At 43.9% G+C, this 18,963-nt stretch overlaps 2 protein-coding genes and 1 pseudogene across 2 annotated transcripts; 2 read left to right on the forward strand and 1 right to left on the reverse strand.

The window, feature by feature from the left end:
- Positions 1 to 61: 61 nt before the first annotated feature.
- LOC125518301 (putative disease resistance protein RGA1) lies at positions 62 to 5,829 on the reverse strand. The gene is made up of 4 exons (XM_087535611.1): positions 1,693 to 5,829; positions 1,484 to 1,615; positions 493 to 1,139; positions 62 to 417 (listed from the first exon to the last, which is right to left on the reverse strand). Exon 1 carries the CDS (start codon positions 5,649 to 5,651, stop codon positions 1,704 to 1,706), a length of 3,948 nt encoding a protein of 1,315 aa, XP_087391737.1. The 5' UTR covers positions 5,652 to 5,829; the 3' UTR covers positions 62 to 417; positions 493 to 1,139; positions 1,484 to 1,615; positions 1,693 to 1,703.
- A 2,489-nt stretch (positions 5,830 to 8,318) lies between these two features.
- Positions 8,319 to 9,860, forward strand: LOC147957788 (uncharacterized; annotated as a pseudogene).
- A 5,557-nt stretch (positions 9,861 to 15,417) lies between these two features.
- Positions 15,418 to 16,380, forward strand: LOC147957789 (uncharacterized). Its single transcript, XM_087534971.1, has one exon. The coding sequence runs from the start codon at positions 15,418 to 15,420 to the stop codon at positions 16,378 to 16,380; it is 963 nt and encodes a 320-aa protein (XP_087391097.1).
- Positions 16,381 to 18,963: the final 2,583 nt, after the last annotated feature.

Below are 18,963 nucleotides of genomic sequence, written 5' to 3' on the forward strand. Positions count from 1 at the left end.
AATAGTGTTAAAAACCTTTTTATATTATGGGACGAAGGAAGTACGTATTACAAGGATACAACTAACTACCATCTCATGGTCGGAAGTCCCCTTCATCCTCCACCAGCACCAGCACCAGCACCAGCCGCCGCCACCCCTGCTACCCCTCCCCTTTGCAACTGCCAATCGCTGGGAGACATACGTCCCCCTTTTTTCCCCTTCTTCCTCTCCAATGCCTGCTTCTCCACCCTGTTTCGACGGTGCCCATGCTCGGTGCTCCAACACCCAGCAGCAAGCCGGATGGCTAGCGTTCTGTTGTTGGGGAAGCAAATGCTGACCACTTCGCCGCTGCCTGACTGTAGCTCCCATCGCAGCGATTTTGAATCAAGGAAAGGAATGACCAGTGTACGTAGGCTCATGTGTTTGGTTCACTGCAGCCTAAGAAAGAATGTGACGAGGAATAAGTCAGTAAGGATACATACCACCAGGCCAAGGATTTCACAAGAGACTCACGAGTGTGCACCACACAGTTCAAGAATCATTTCTGGAACTGCGTGCGTCTGCCGGGCAGAACCACGTTTGCATGGCTGTACGTAGTGTGGTACAAGACTGCCTGAACCGACCACATCTTTTGCTTCAAAGGAGGCTGATCTACAAAACTACTCCCTCCGTAAATTAATATAAGAGCGTTTAGAATACTAAAGTAGTGATCTAAATGCTCTTATATTAATTTACAGAGGGAGTACATAAGTAAGATCATATTTGGCACCAGCTCGACTAACAGTACCGTGTCTAACAGAAATAGGGAAAATAATAGCAAGAGTACTGAGAAACTAATTGCAGATCCATCACTCGTTGGGCAAGATTCGCATGTAAACAATTGTGCAGCAAGTCGGAATTTAGTGGCATCCTAATTTAGTGTCGGCTCATCGTAACAATAAAATGCACTACATTGCCTTAAACATGAAGTGGCCGATACCGATAGCAATGTAGCAGTGTGTGAATAAATGGCTAACCTCAATATCAGTAGAATGATCCAATAGCCTCATTTATTCCGTACTTATTCCGTGATATGATGATCCTGACACCCAAACTAGCCGAGTAGACTACCAGGTCTCGATAAATGAAAAGAACCCAAATATGAATGCAAAACTTTGGTCCTGACAAAAACGAACTAGTTAGGACCTGCATAGAGAAACAAAATAGATGGTGATTGCATCACAGATTTCGTGATTTTCATTTAGGTAAAGAAAAATAGAAACACTCAAAAAGCACTAGCTGATAATTATGGTGGTTTTCATGAGTTGTGAGAAGACATGGGGTGTGGAGAAACATATCTCAAATAATGCTTTAGTAGAACTATTTTCACTACTGTTAAGAAGAAAAATGGAAATATGATACTGCAGGAACATAAATGGAAGTTTGTTTTCTGGTGACTAGTATAAGTGGAAGTTGATATGATTTACATTGTACGGAGTAAAAGGCTCCAGTTTTATGTACTTACCAGATTTATGTACGGGGAGGAAGAAGGTGACCACAAGGTCGGCATGTCATGCAAGTACGTACGCGTCTATGGAAAGAGCTCCGCAAGTCTAGAAGAATGGACAAGAGGGCCAACGCAAATGCCTGCATAGTACTAGATGGAAACAAATTCTGATTAGATTATAATGCAATAAAAGCGTGGGAAAGACCAAAGAAATATATTTTCGTTACCTTGGATCAGCCTAATTGATTTTTGGGATGGTTCCCGCTAACCCCCTGCACTGCTGTTTTAGCTCCTCGTTGTTGCAGAGCCACACATCTAACTGTTGCAGTGATTCGGGGAGGCCATCCTCGGGCAGCGACCGGACGCACGGACATGAGCGGACCTCCAATCGTTTGAGGCCGGTAAGCTTGTGCAGCCCTGCAGGGAGGCTCTGAAGCTTGTCGAACATCGAAAACTCGAGCTCCTGGAGGGAGGCAAGGAGGTGAAGGGCGCCCTCTTGCTCCTTGGTGAAGCACTTCATCTTTTGGTTCCCATAGAGATGCAGGCGAGCGAGGGAGGAAGACAGGAAGCTGCAGATGGGCGCAGCAAGGAGTCCCATGGCCTCATCCGTACAAAGCTCCTGCAGTTTGGATGAATTCGGGGAGGAAGCGAGCAGCTCATGCCCTTCTCCTCCTCCATCCTGCAGCACCCGCCTGGGATTGGGATCCCATCCAACAAAGAATCTAGGGCTGCCATAGACGAGTAATTCCCTGAGCTGTCCCCCGGCGGCAAGGAGAGGCCCCAGACCCTTGCAGCTTTGATCCTCTCCACAGTTCTCCAATACTAATCGGGTGAGAGACGTGAGGTTTGAGAGCGTCTCCAGTGTCCCCATACCTTCCACACCGGAGATAATAAGGTATTGCAGAGAGGGCGGGAAAAGGAAGCAGCAAGGAGAGGAAAACGAGCCGGCGGATAGCATCAGCTGCTCAAGACCTGTCAAGTTATTGAACGCTAACACCTGATCTAACATCTGTCGATCACCCTTCCCAACAATCTCCAATCCTACCCTGTAGGATGATTTTGAGTACTCAAGCTTCTCCAGTAGATTTACGCCTCGTATTTTTACAGAATGAAGAGTTTCAGTCCAGGGGATATGAGCCACTGACAAGAATTCTGGACAGTTCTCTATCTGAAGCTCTTGCAATTTGGGAAACCAATCGATGTTCCAGTCTTGATCTAGTGGGTACACAATGCGGTTTGAAAATGGCAACTCCAAGAGTTTAGGGCAGTCTCTAATAACCAGTACTTGCAAAAGAGGAAACATATGATGAACATCCTGTGATGGTACCCATTTTTCAAAGTTTGCCAATCCAACAAGTTCAAGCCTTCTTAGCCCACAAAAGGTTTGCTCTATAACAAACTCCTTTGTTGCCGCAATATGCTTCAATATTAATGTATGAAGATCCCACATCTTCCCAAAAGAAGGGAGACACTGCCAAGAAACACCGACGAGATGAAGAGATTGAAGAGCTTCAACAGTGAGCTTATCACCCAGCCATGTTGGACAAGAAGGGCCTCCATGCCCTCTAATAGACAACTCTTGAAGATATCTGTGTGGTTGAAGGCTCTCAAGAACCACCTCTTCCACATCGGGCTCGCTATTAGACCGCTCTGTATCCCAATCTAATGTTAACCTCTCCAAGTAATTTTTTTCAATCAGTTTTGCTTTGGTTGCTTCTTCTTTGGTGTGTATATTCTCAAGGTTATACATGCCAAGCTCCCTTAGTTCGGTCAAATGCTCTAGTTGCTCTGGCTCAAATCCTTCACTTTCTTTATTGACTTTAAATACCTTCAACTCTTCTAAGAGTGTAAGTTTCCCCACATTATAAATATGAGAGTGAAGCTCATCACTTGGGGTATAAAAACGACGCAATTTTGCAAGGTTGCTCAAGTCTTTCGGCAAATCACAACAACCATGCCACCATCCAAGATCTAGAATCCTTAAATGATAGAACTTAGAAATGGCAAGCGGTATCTCCCTCGTATACTTTGTCCCCAGACATAGGTATCGTAGGTGGACAAGTGCTGAATTGTTAGGTAATGTGGACCCCGCAAAAGACGGCATGTCAACCAAACGGATAAAGCGAAGGGCATTAGCTTCCTTGAACAAATAATCCAAAATTTGGGCAAAGCTTTCGTCCATTTCTCCAAATAACATCAAAGTATGCAATTCTTTAACCTTCAATCTTGTCTTCAACTTTCTCAATTGGCTCTTAAAGCTTTCACCAGACATTGTATGATCATCATCAATGATTATAGACAAGTGACGAATGGATGGCTTAATTTCTACTGACCCCACATTAGAATGATGTACTGTAAGACATTCATGAGACCCAACCTTTAGTGCTAAATCATGTAGCAGGTCATGCATTACATAACGCACACGGCCATTAGTTTCCTCTTCTTTGAAAAATCCATGTGTGACCAGATCATTCAAATTCATTAAACCTACATCTTCCAATGTTTGATTCTGAGTACTAGGTTGTAAAATATCTAGTCCTATCCACAAATTGATTAGCTCAGTGGTACTATACTCGTGATCTTCTGGAAATAGTGCAGAATAGAAGAAACATTGTTGTTGATGAAAAGAAAGATAGTCATAGCTAAGCTTCAGAGCAGGCATAATGTCATTGGTACCGGTCCGTCTCTCCCATTCTTTACTTTCTAAAACTCTTCTCCAATGACGCAAATTAAGGCACTTCCTCAGTAATGTACCAACAGTTTTTGCAGCAAGAGGGGAGCCTTTCAGTTTTTCCATTATCTTATCTCCGGTGTCAAGCAAAAAATTATGATCACTTTTAAAGGGCCCGTCACCAAAGATAAATCTAAGGAATAACTTTCTAAATTGTTCGGATTCTAATCCTTCCAACTCTATATGATCAGTTGTTTCAACCATCTTTGCAATTATTGGAAACCGAGTTGTGAGTAGAATTATGCTACCCTTTTCTTGTGATGTTTTGAGTGGCAGCAATAACCTTTTCCAATCATCCTCGTCACTAAACTCCCATACATCATCCAGTACAAGCAAAAACCTTTTAGATCTTAATCTCTGCTCAATCAGCTCTTCAACTCTGCCATATTTTTCCCCTTCGTATGTTTCGATCTCTTCCAAAAGCTTATTCAAATTGAATTTGAGTGACACGCATACCCAAATAACGACTTGAAAGTGATTTCTAACTTGTTGGTTTCTATATATGTGTTGTATCAGAGTTGTCTTCCCTATCCCCCCTGGACCGACAATCGGAAGCACGGTTAGATCCTTACTACGGTATTTACCCTTGGTCATATCATGTATGATGCTATTCATGATACGGTCCCTCCCATACAGTTTTGGCTCTATACTCTGACCGGTGGTGATGGGACGAGTCTTGGCAATATCTGGGACAGTCATATGGCCACAACTCTGCAGAACCTTGGTAACCTCTGTACGCACGGGCTGCAGTTGCTCTATGACACGCTTCATTCTTTCAGAGACATCAACCCTATTAAACCCCGGCATTGGTGTTGCTCTCCGTGGCGCGCCGGAGTGAGTTGGCTGGCCAGAATGATCATCACGAACATGCGGCAAATATGAGCAAGGGAGGAGTTTACCGAGCTTGAGCATGCACCCGCCGTCCTCATCAACTTGATTGGTGCTCGGCGTTGAGGAAGAATTACCGTGATACCTCTGCCTACTACCACATGGCCAAATGCAACAGCTGACCTGTCGTCCGGCACCTTCCACTTCCCCAGGTTCACCAGGACAACAGGCAGCAGACGAGCACGCGGATAGACCAAGCACAGCTTTGGCGGTGTGACGAGCGTTGAGGGCAAGGTCATGGAAGCACCCCTTGGCATGCTGGTCTGTGGCGTCGTGCATGTCGTGGAGCTCATCGTGGATGCGGAAGTAGTCCAGCTCGTCCAGCAAGTCCTCGGCGGAGTGCGCCGAGCGCCCCAGCTTCCCCAGCAGATCCTCCATGGCCCGGCCGTCGATCTGCTTGCGGCTGGCGGTCTCGAGCGTGGCCTGCACGAGCAGCAGCTCCATCCTCAGGGCCTCGATGTTGAGACCCAAGCGCTTGCTGGCATCCCAAGCCTCCAGCAAGCCGTCGGCCACAGGGGCCAGCGCCTTGCCCACCACCCACTGCGCCGCGCTGAGGGCCGCGAGCATCCTCTCGTCGCCGGCGACCGTCGTCTCCGCCCACCGCCGCACGTCGTGGAGACGGTCGTCGCTGGTGAGGTGAGGGGTGTCGCTCGCCTGCCTGAGAATTGTGTTGGGTTGTGTTGCTCAGCTGAGGGCAAGAGGGTGGAGCTATGCTGCTTGGCAGGAGGGAAGATGATTACAGGAGAGGAGATATGTATCTTTGTTCGGGTTGGAGTCTCCGCCAAACCGTCCCAAAACAGATGAAATAAATTAGGGTGTAGCCAATGTAGTTGTTGCGTGTGACATGCACTTATCCTCTAATCTGATCATTTTGCCGCCCTAATGTCTGCTCTTCTGGCCCCCATGCGCCAATAGGCAGTACTTGCATTCATGCATCCATTTCATGGCAATTGCCAACTAGACCAGGAGCTAGCTAACCATGACAATGACAAACCAAGGTGAGATCAACATGTACCCACTCTAGAGTCTTTTTTTTTTTTGCATTTTCACCCACTCTAGAGTCTACGACGCACAATTAGTCGAACAACGTAGTTTCATACCAGTTTTGTAATAAGATGCAAATGCCGTCACCTGAATTAATTATGAATGCTCTATTGACTCTGGGATGTAGATGCATTTTGTGGAGCAACTAGATATGTTTGTACTTGCCGACCTTAGGTTGTTTAATAGTTTTAATGAAAAAAAAGAAGCGGTAGGTATGTATGTACTACCTCCGTCCTGATTTATTAGTCTCCATTGTAATCTGTGCAAATTTTTAATCATAAATCTAACTAACAAAATGTTCATGCATGTCACCAAAATATATATCATTGAAACTATGTTCAAATACAAACCCAACGATATATTTTTTTGTTGACATGCGTTAATATTTTGTCAGTTAAATTTTTTATTAAAATTTAGCACAAATTACAAAGGGGACTAATAAACCAGGATGGTGGTAGTACTAGGTAGCAACCCCAGATGGACAGGTGAAGTCGATGCCCCCAAAATCAGGTAGTCATCCAGTCAGGAATTTAAAAGATGCCAGACCGGTAATCCTTCTGAGCCCAGGCTTAACTGCACCTGCCCTGACAAAAAAAATCAAAATAAGTAGTAGAAAAATTCTAAAAATTCCAAAAAAAATTATGTGGTGGATAATTTGATGCATGAGGTTCACTCCAAATTTCAAATCATTTATACATCTGAGTAGATTTCGGCAAAAAAGACAAATTTGGGGTCTGAAAATGTTTACTATTCAGATTTGTCTTTTTTGTTGAGAGCTGCTCAGATGTCTAAATAATCTAAAAATTGAAAGGGATCTCACACATTAAATTATCTACCACAAAAAAAATTGAATTTTTTTTGAACTTTTTAGTATTTATTTTGATTTTTTTTCTTACCGGGTGCAGATGAGCCTGGGCATCGAAACGCCACGACAGCTTAGTTTAATGTCTAATCACTGCCGGCAAAGCATCCCATGGAGCAATGCTACAAAAACAGTGAAGAAACCGCTGCCAGTAAAGCATCCCGTGAACTGACACTAGAAAATGCTGGGCTTGTGGATGGATCAGCTACACTGACATGCATATACGCAAACTCAAGTAATAACTCAGCCTGGCAGCTAAGCCAAGAAAAAGAAGTCACATGACCCTGCATCATATGAAAACTAAGCATTAGCTGCATCTTCTAACCGTTGTTGCTTCGAATGCATTCTAACCCGAATCCTACAGCAAGCAGTTAAGGGAACGGGCATTTCAACATTGTGTAGCAGCAGAACAACACTTCAGCACACCGCACCTAGCTTGTCTGGCAACAAATTAGGAGAACACCACACAGCATCATCAACTTATGAAGTTCCATACGCTCGCAGCTAGACCTGGGAATGGTTTGGACTCAAACTCCAGTTTTGGATCAGTTTTCCTATTGGACTCTTTTGGTTTGAATAAAACGGGCTGAGTTCCTAATGTAAGTTGGTTTGATTTGGATTTTTCTTATTATTGGTTTGCACTGGCGGAGCGTAGTGGAGATGAAACTGGGCTACGACCCCCCCTTTCCAAAGTGAATTTTTTTACTAGGTATGCTTGCGATCTGGCCCAGCCCATCAGGAGATATGTCCACTGTCCACAAGCCGCAGCCCATTTGCAGCACCGCTCGACAGCACAGATCGAGACACCAACACCTGGTTGTGAGTCAACGAGTTGTTCCCCAAATCCCCAATCCCCACCCTGCTGCCTCCCTGCCTCCGCGTCCGGCATCGCCGCGTCGGCGACCTAATTCCTCGACGACGGCGGTCGGCGGCGGCAATTGACGACGGCTGTCGGCGGCGGCAACTGACGACGGCAGTCGGCGGCATTCCCCTTCTCAGTCGGCTGCTCAAGTGGCCGCACCCACGAGCGGCGCACCCAGTGGCCAGCGGCCACACGCCCACCGGCCCACACCCAGTTCGCCTAGGTGCACAGCGGCTCCTCCTCCTCTGCTCGTCTAGTTCACAACGCTAGCTCATCCGCTTCTTGCTATTGCTAGGTACAGTGACTGATTTAGGGCTCATGTTGATTAATTGGATGCAAATCAACTGTTGCTACTCACTGCTTCTGTTAATTCCGACGAGTTGAGATGTTTTGGTAACTTTGATGTCTACCCAATTGATTATTTGATAGAAAATTTGATGTTGTATAAATATTTGTTTAGGTAGCAATGGTGAAACAACAGAAGATGCAGTCTTTTTTTAAAAGAAAAGGAGATGAGGGATTAGCTCCAGATGCTCTAGCATTGGTGCCATATATGGATGGAAGACATGCTGAAGATGCACAAGAAGGCCAAATGGAAGATGATAATGTGCAGGAAAATCAGATGCAAGATGATGATGTGTCGGATGTAGAACAAAGAGCAAACGAACATGTCACTTTTCGAGGCATTGAGTTGTTGGAGCGAGATCCTGCACTACGTCCACAAATTTGGCAGTACCCCCCAAACCAAAGAGATGAGGTACGAAGAGCTTACTTGAGGCTGGGTCCCAATCAACCTAAACGAAAGAAATATAAAGCTATTGGAAAACCAGGACACAAAAGACGTTTTCAGTACAGCTATTTTCGTGATTTTCCATCATGGCTGGAGTATTCATTGACCTCTCATTGTGCATATTGTCTGTATTGCTTTCTCTTTAGCAAAAATAGGAAGAAAAGAGGTGGGTTTGATGTCTTCACAACACAAGGTTTTAATAATTGGAAGAAAGTTCATGATGGACAGAAGTGTGCACTTTTAGTTCACATGGGATCAAGTCCTTGCTCACAACATAACAATGCAGTGAGAGATGGCCATGCTTTATTGGATTAGTCAAACCATTTGGCAAATATCTTTGATGTGAAGACCATGGGGGATAAAGAAAAGGATCGTTTAAGGCTGAGAACTACGATTGCGGTTGTAAAGTGGCTCACATTTCAGTCTTGTGCTTTAAGAGGCCATGATGAGAGGCTGGAGTCAAGAAACAGAGGTAACTTTCTTGAGATGTTGAAGCTTCTTGCAGAATTCTGCCCTGATGTTCAAGCTGTAGTTCTTGGCAATGCTCTACAAGTTTGCAAATACACATCACACGAAATTCAAAATGAGATCTTGAGCATTTATGCTATGAAAGTCAGGGAGCATATTCGAGCAGAAATTTGGGACTCAAAGTACTCTATTCTTGTGGATGAAACATGTGATGTGTCCAAAAGAGAGCAAATGGCACTAGTTTTCAGATTTGTTGATAAAGATGGTTATTCCCAAGAAAGATTCTTTCATCTCATACATGTAGCCAACACAAAAGCATTGACACTAAAGATGGAGTTGTGTAAAGTATTATCCAAACATGGATTTGATGTACAAAATCTTCGAGGCCAGGGGTACGATGGGGCAAGCAACATGAGGGGAGAGTTGAATGGATTGCAAGTTCTATTCATTAAAGATTGTCCCTATGCATATTATGTTCATTGCTATGCTCATCGGTTGCAACTCTCCCTTGTTGGTGCAGCAAGAGATGTGGTTCCAATCACCCAATTTTTTCAGAAACTTCACTTTGTTATAAACACAGTTGACTCCTCTTCAAAGCGACATGATGAGTTGCATGACGCCCAGGTGGTTGAGATTGCACGCTTGCTTGCTATCGATCAGATTGAAACAGGCAAAGGAGCCAATCAAATACGCTCATTGAAGCGACTAGGAGACACTAGTAGAAAAAGGGTCAAACGTGAAGCACATTAGTGCCGGTTTGAATTAGAGCCGGCACTAATGTGTACATTAGTGCCGGTTCATGGCGGCGATCAATAGTACCGGTTCGTGGCGAACCTTTAGTACCGGTTCATGCCACGAACCGGTACTAAAGAGGTTGTGTCAGCCTGCGGTCAGGCTATGGCCCCACCATCACCATTTAGTGCCGGTTCGTACCACGAACCGGTACTAATGATGTTATGGCAAACTGTTTTTAGTCCCACCTCGCCAAGAGAAAGGCAGTATGAGCGGTTTATAAGCCGTGAGTGCACAGACAATAACGAAGAGTTGCAATGCTCACCTACATGTTGATTAGCTTCAAGCCTTGCGGAATAGCATAGATTGCACTGAGCTATGTGCAGTGCAGTCTACACTATTCCGAATGGCTTGAAGCAAATTAACCAGCATTGCACCTCTTTTTTATTTTTAATAACTTATTTAAACTTCAGACTTCTTTTGTGTTCAGTATGCAGCATTTAAAGCGACGTCATCAATTTCCAACATGTTCTGACATCATTTGTTGTTTTTCGGTCATTTACCTAATTGTTTAGAGAGCTAAATGACCGTGAAATTGAAAATCACTATAAAATGAATCCTGAAAATGTTGAAACTTGGCATGGTATCATCATATCACCCGCATAGCATGCGCGAAAGAGTAGAGAGGGTCACGGCAAAAACTGGACGCACTTCGTGTACAAACTGGACAAACTCTTTCCGAGTATCACTACAACTTTCACCGAAGCCCAGAGTGGGTACTAATATGCATCCCACCAATCAGGAAGAATCACATGGATCGTGTGTTTCTTTCTAGCTCTTGCGAGTCGTTGGATCAAGGGTGTTTCTTCCTAGCTCATGTGAGTCGTTGGATCGAAACTACCACAATCACTTTGTGAGCCAGACGACCCTATATATAGCCCACCTCTCGCCTTCCCTGCATACATCTACCAGTTCATCGACTGCATACATCTACCAGTTCATCGACTGAATACAAATCATTCGGATTCGCCATCATACGTCCAACCGTGCATTTGATATGCATATATATGCATCATGAGCCACGGTTGGGCTGTATGATGGCGATACCGATTGGTTTGTTTTAGATCCGACATAAAAGGTTTGATACAACTTATTTTTTGTGACATAAGAGCTATCTCTCCTCCTACCTATTTTAGTTACACAACTACCTATTTGTGCCAAATTTTCACTTTTGCTGTTGCTCTTGCATCATAAGCATCCATATTAACTGGACTTACAAGTAATGCAATTTAACCAAACTATCTTATGATCTTCGCCAAGAGAGAGGCAGTATGAGCGGTTTATAAGCCGTGAGTGTACAGACAATGACGAAGAGTTGCAATGCTCACCTACATGTTGATTAGCTTCAAGCCTTGCGGAATAGCATAGATTGCACTGAGCTATGTGCAGTGCAGTCTACACTATTCCGAATGGCTTGAAGCAAATTAACCAGCATTGCACCTCTTTTTTATTTTTAATAACTTATTTAAACTCCGGACTTCTTTTGTGTTCAGTATGCAGCATTTAAAGCGACGTCATCAATTTCCAACATGTTCTGACATCATTTGTTGTTTTTCGGTCATTTACCTAATTGTTTAGAGAGCTAAATGGCCGTGAAATTGAAAATCACTACAAAATGAATCCTGAAAATGTTGAAACTTGGCATGGTATCATCATATCACCCGCATAGCATGCGCGAAAGAGTAGAGAGGGTCACGGCAAAAACTGGACGTACTTCGTGTACAAACTGGACATACTCTTTCCGAGTATCAGGGTTTCGGACGAGAACTCATCTGTTACATGGCCACTTCAATGTTTTTTAAACTTATTTGAACTCCGGACTTCTTTTGTGTTCAGTATGCAACATTTAAAGCGACGTCATCAATTTCCAACATGTTCTGACATCATTTTTTATTTTTCGGTCATTTACCTAATTGTTTAGAGAGCTAAATGACCGTGAAATTGAAAATCACTACAAAATGAATCCTGAAAATGTTGAAACTTGGCATGGTATCATCATATCACCCGCATAGCATGCGCGAAAGAGTAAAGAGGGTCACGGCAAAAACTGGACGCACTTCATGTACAAACTGGACAAACTCTTTCGGAGTATCAGGGTTTCGGACTATACAAAAATAAATAATGCAGAAAATAAAAAAACTATAAAAAAAATTACTCAAAAATAAATAGAAGAAAATAAATAATGCAGAAAAGAAAAAACTATATCAAAAACTACTCAAAAATAAATAAAAGAAAATAAGTAATGCAGAAAAGAAAAAACTATATAAAAATTTGTTGGCGCGCTGCCCTGTGGGTCTGCCAGACCTAGGGTGTGCAAATGCAGGCCCAGAAGGGCCAGCAGACTCACAGGGCAGCGCGCCCTAATTAATTAGGCCCAGAAGCCTGCTATATAGAGGAGTTCGAAGAGGTAGCCGCGGCTGGGTTTATAAACCAGTGCGGCTGCCCTTCGCCGGACGAGGTGGGACTAAACTTTGGGGTGGCAGCGCAAGACCTTTAGTACCGGTTGGTGGCTCCAACCGGTACTAAAGGCCCCCCTTTAGTACCGGTTGGTGGCTCCAACCGGTACTAAAAGCCTTCGTTTCCCGCCGCTTGGCCTGGCGAAAATAGGCCTTTAGTACCGGTTGGAGCCACAAACCGGTACTAAAGGCCCATCCTATATATATAGCACTTACGAAAATTTCAGTTTCATCTCCCCACTTCGTCTCCAACCTCTCGCGAGACATTGCCGCGCGCCGCTCGATCCCGTCGTCGCCGCCCGTCGCCCGTCGTCCGTCGTCATCGTCGTCGTCCCCGCCGCCGCCCTCGTCGTCGCCGTCTCGCGCCGCCGCCCCGAACGCCGCGCGCCGCCGTCCGTCGTCGTTCACGGTACGTCTCTCGCGCTCTCCCTGCCGCCGTCGACCGTCGTCGTCGCACACGTACGCCGCCGCCCCGTACGCCCCCACCCGTACGTATGCCGCCCCCGCCCCGTACGCCGGCACCCCCGCTCGTACGTACGGTGCGGCGGCATACGGGGGCACACACACATATACACACACATATATACGTACACGTACATGCACACACACACATACGTACACAAATATATACGTACACACACATACACACACACACACATTTTTTTACTTATTTTTTATTTTTTAGAAAAGTTAATTAGATGATCGAATGTTAGATGAATTAGCTATAGATAGAAAATTGTCGAACTAGATATTTGAACTAGTTGAATAATTAATATAACTAGTTTATTTTTAGTAAGAAAATTATCGAACTAGTTTATTTAGGTATATGAGATTTGAACTAGTTGAATAATTAATATAACTAGTTTATTTTTAGTAAGAAATTTGTCGAACTAGTTTATTTAGGTATATGAGATTTGAACTAGTTCAATAATTAATATAACTAGTTTATTTTTAGTAAGAAAATTTAGGTATCTGAGATTTGATGATCTAAGTAAAATATTATTTGTTAATGTGTTTTTCTGTTTATTTAATTTTTTATATATAATTTGAGTTTATATAAATATTAGATTAATGTCGAATGTTAGATGAATTAGATAGAAAAGTAATGTCAATTGTTAAAGATGAATATAGGTAGATATATTAATGTCAAATGTTAGATGAATATATATTTAGCTAGATATAGGTGTTTAATGTTTCACCTATATGAACATAGGAAATGTCATCTGATGACGAAAAAGATTTCATTATGTGCGAACACTGTGAAGACCAGCGCGGCCTGTGCGACCAAAATTTCCTTGTTGATGGTAGGCGCTTCAGCATCAAGCTGGATGAGACATTCAAAGTTGATACAGTAAGTCACTTTGTCAATTATTATTTGAATGCAAAACTTATGCTTCATTTGCTTCAACTTATAATTTTAAATTTTCACTATTCTACTAGCGCATCCCCTGCCATGCAAGAATTTTTGTCTTGGATAAGATAAGTTTTAGTGCTATAGATAATATGGAGGTAAAGAGAGTTTACTTGAAGACGGAGCATGGGTATACTTTCAACGTCAAATTATATAATGGAGACACATACACCCATTTTGAATGCAAAACTTGGCAAGCACTATGCAAGGCTTATGCATTTGAGCCTGATATGGTTATCACCTTTGATATTCGTCCGGAAGATGATATTGAAGGTAATATAGACATCTGGGTCGATGTGCAAACGCCTCCAGTTCCACCATTTGGTGAGTTTTTCTCAACCATGCATGTATATGTTTATGTCTTTGATACAGTTTATTCAAAAATAGTTGACAACTAATTTGTATTGTCAGCTTATTTCGGTTCAAGCAAACATGTCCGGCGCTTGGTAGACAGGACCTACTACTGCCCCGGGGCTCAACTAAACTGCGAGGAGATAAGTCATTATGTTTCATGGCTTGAGGATCTTAATACTGTCAAGACAATTTTTTTCCTAAACTTAGAAATGTTAGTACTCAAAACGTGCGACCAATGGTGATCGTATTGAACTATGGTCACATCTATAATCGAAAGATGGTAAGATTTTAAATATTTGTCCTTAATTAGTGCATCTTTTGCATACATTATTTTTGAAGCTAAACTTTCATTGCTTAGTATATTAATTACTATACGATGTTCTTCAACAGGGACTTCCGATGACAGTTGTGCCTCAGTGGATCGAGACAAAAGGTCGCATGTCAATGGTTAGCTTACGACCAAGATTTCCTACATTGCACATGAGTGCATTCAGGATTTCTGAAAGCAAAGAATGCTTAATAGGGAAAGATTGGAGCAAAATTGTTAACGATCGCAGAGAAGTACTAGGGGGCAGTAAGGAGAAGCGCAACCCAAGATTAGGAGACAGATTCATCTGCATGCTCCAATATGATGAATCAGGAGAGCTATACATGTTCTATACTATTCTACCTGAGAGGGAGCGGCAGGATCAGTAGCTACTAGTTCATCATGCTAGCTCTTAATTAGTACTTGTCTCATGTCCGTGTCCTGAACTTCGATGTTGGTGATGATTATGTTGAACTTGATGATATCTTTGCTTCTGTTACAAAGTGAATGTTTCCTCTTTAAGCTAGCCAGCGTTGATGATGATTAGATAGCTAGCGGTAATGACTATGATGATTAAATAGTGGTAATTAGACGACTATGATGATTTTTAGCTAGCTAGAGTTTATTTATTTATTAATATGCGATGATGATGATGATGACGACGACTACAACTCATTATAACGTAAAACAATCCTAAATTAATTTGATAACACAAATTTAATTGAAAAATACAAAATAAAACAAAAACCCACAACCATTTAGTACCGGTTGGTGTTATCAACCGGTACTAAAGGGCTCCCGGCTCCCGGAGCTGGCTCGTGCCACGTGGTTCCCCTTTAGCACCGGTTCGTGCTGAACTGGTACTAAAGGGGGGGGCCTTTAGTGCCGAAACTTTAGTGCCGGTTCCTGACGAACCGGTGCTATTGCCCGGTTCTGCACTAGTGAGAGACTAGATGGGGTTCCCACTTAGGTTTGATTTCTAGCCTTATGCATATGTTCAATCCAGTGAGAGTTGTTCTAGAAAATCTAGCCGCAGATTCATCAGCTGGAGCAAACTGGGCTGATGGTGATACTTCTTTCACTTACTTGACCTCTTTTGAGTTTGTATTTATCCTATGCATGATGAAAGAAATATTGGAAACTAGCGAAGATCTTGGGAAGGCTTTACAGAAGAAAGCACAAGACATAGTAAATGCAGTTTGTCTAGTGCATTCCACAAAAGTACTTCTAGAAGAGATGAGATCAGATGAAGGATGGGAGTTGTTCATTGGAAATGTTGTTGAGTTCTGTGTGGAGCATGATATAGATATTCCAGACATGGAAGAACTATACATTCTGCGTGGTGGGCGTGCTCGTCGTCAACCTGGTCACTTTACTAGAGAAAGGTATCTACGAGTGGAGATATTTCGAGCAACAATTGACAACCAACTAAATGAATTGAATCTTAGGTTCAATGAGAAAGTGATGGATCTCTTATCCATTAGTGTTACATTGATTCCAAGAAATGGATTTACATCATTCAATGCTAAGGAAATATGTTCAATGGTGGAGAAATATTATCCGGCTGATTTTACACAACAAGAGAGATATGGGTTGGAGATTCAGCTCAACCATTTTGCTGCAGATGCTAAAAACAGTGGAGACTTGAAGAAGCCCATCACCATAACTTCTTTATGCCGATGCTTTGCTGAGACAGGACGAGATAGAATTTACAATTTGCTTGATAGGTTGCTTCGATTGCTTGTTACTCTCCCGGTTTCCACTACAAGTGTTGAGCGTGCTTTCTCGAGCTTGAAGATTATCAAGTCAAGGCTACGTAATCGAATGGAAGATGATTTTCTTGCAGACAGTTTGTTGCTACAAATTGAACGAGAAATTGCATCAAAAATTCCTTGTGAAGATATAATTGCTGATTTCAAAAGTAGAAAGAATAGAAGATCGTATCTTTAGTTGGCAGTAGTGCTAGTTGGTTGGCAGTAGTGCTAGTTGATTCTGTTTATTGTCTTTTGGTCATTTGGTGTCACTACTGTTTGGTGTGGTCTGTTCTTTTGGAGCACCAAAATTTACCTATCAACAATGCTCAGGTATGTGTGAACCTGCTTGTGAACCTGCTGTATTTGTGTATAGAAGTACAATATATATATATATATATATGGTCCTCTAATTTTCCTTGCATATGTTCTACAACTTAGTAGTTTTTTATGCATATGATGTGTTCTTATATGAAATCGGCCCCCTCTTAAGATTTGGTCACGCTCCGCCACTGTTGGTTTGGTTTGGTTCGGTCTGGTCACCAAACAATCCCAAGCTATTTCAACCCATGGACCGAGAACCAAATCAGCCACTAGCTTCTCCTCCTCACGGCTCGCACGTAATGGCAACGTCTTCTCGTCATTACTGCTCAGACCGCGGATACGGCGGCGTGGCGGAACCCAAACTACCATCCATGGGCTCGGGTGGTGCACCAGGAATATCAGGGAGGCGGGCTGACGGCTGTGTGTAGACCACGTACCGGCTTAAAGCATCTACGTTCGTATATGACTAATATGACCCCTCAAACATCCACGGACAGTGACCAAACGCTTTTCAAATTAGCACAACTACATCCGGACATCTCATACTAGATTCTTAATCCACAAAAGCATGAAAACGCTACAACCTACTCCCTTCGTTCCTAAATATAAGTCATTTTAGAGATTTCATTACGGACTACATATGAAGCAAAATAAATGAATGTACACTTTAAAAATATGTCTACATATACATCCATATATAGTTTCTATTAAAATCTCTAAACATTATATTTCGGAACGCAGGAAGTACGTACTACATAGATTATCTAGTCACTCCTCGCGGAGATGTCGACAATCTCCTTGCCTGGCTCCCGCTCCGGCATTCTCCTCCTCTATCTCCACATCGAGTTTGGCAAAGAATGCGTCGGACGCCACCTGCTCCCACCGAAGGAACTGCCGGTCAGCCTCCACATAGGCCTCATCCTGGATGGACTCCAGGATGGCCTGTTGCTCCACCATTTCCACGGCTTGGGCGACGATGAACTCCGTCTCCGCCTCTGCCTTGTTGAGCCCCGGAGCAGGTTGCTCCGCCTCGCCCTCCTCCGGATTCGCCACCTTCATCGGCTCTGATGGCAGCTCTCCCTCCTCCTCTTCCGGCTCCGGCGAGTCCGAAGGCAGCTTGGCTTAAATAGCCGGATTTGGCTTCGCGCGGCAAGCTGGAGTGGCGCCACGCGCCGTTCACACTGCAGCGACGGAGGAGACGTCCGTCGGACCGCCAGGTTTTCGGGCGAGTCCGCGTGGGACCCCCATCGTCAGTCCTACGTGGTGGACGCGCCCGAGCGCCCCATATCCCCTCCATAATTGGGCTGGATATGAGGGGTGCCGGTCAGCCCGGGCGTTTAAGGCCCGTTTGAGGCACCCGTCTGGGTTAAAAATTTGTAACCGGGTGGCCCGCCCGGTCGTATGAGGCGGGTTTGGGATGTTTGACTGAGCATCTACAGCGGCGGACACTAAATGACGCCCCTCAAACGCGCGCAGACCTGCGCGTCCGCGGGCAGTGACCGACTGACCGGTCACAACCATATAATTTATTTAATGCATCCGAGTATCTCATATTTCAATCCGCAAAAAAGAGTACCTCATATTTTATACCCTAGATCCATACAAAGTATACAAACGAAATCCTACGTACTGCGCAAACCACACTAGTTTATGCTTCGTTGTAGGAGATGTCCACGACCTCTGTGCCGGGCGCCTGGTAGATGGGCTCCAGCTCCTCCTCCTCATTCATAAAGGCAAGCATCTCGTCGATGTCCGCTTCCTGTTCCGTCTGGATACGGCGGTTGGCCTCCCCCTCCGCCTCCGACAGAAATGAATCGACGATTGCCTGCTGCTCCGCCTACAGATCTATGTCACTCGCGTCTGTCACGTCCTCAGATTTTTTGGACCGGGCCGTCCACCCGGGCATTTAAGGGGGTTTAAGGCTTCGGTCATGCATTTGTGAGCATGGTGAATCCATTTTTTGTAGGTACTATGGTGAATCCGTTTGTGAGTGCGTGGCTAGCTTTAGAATCCACCTGCACGCATGCATGTTTCGTTGGTCGCGCATTTTAAGAACAACAGCGATGGAAATTAGTAGGCATGCAACAGCAGCTAACCAGCCGCCCGACGCCTCTCTTATGGCAGTAATTAAACACTGGATACGCCCATGGTTTGAAACTTCGGAGTACAAACTGTATATAGAGAATGGTCTGGATGGGTTTGAATTGAAAATATGTACAGTTTGGATTGGTTTGGACTGCATCCCTTGCTGTTTGGTCTAATCTGGTTTGGTTACTGGACTTATACACGTATGAATTGGGCTGGTTTTAGTCTGGATTACAAACTATTCCCAGGTTTACTCGCAGCCTCATGCTAGCCACAAACTTCAGTTTGTCCATCCTATCAGCGGAGTAAAATTTGCGGTCGCTTTTTTCATGCCAACGAATGGTTTCATAAAATTGTTTCGCAGGACAACTAT

The sequence above is a fragment of the Triticum urartu genome, chromosome 7A (genome assembly GCF_056163025.1).
Source record: "Triticum urartu cultivar PI428250 chromosome 7A, HENAU_Tu73, whole genome shotgun sequence".
NCBI classification, from domain to species: Eukaryota; Viridiplantae; Streptophyta; class Magnoliopsida; order Poales; family Poaceae; genus Triticum; species Triticum urartu.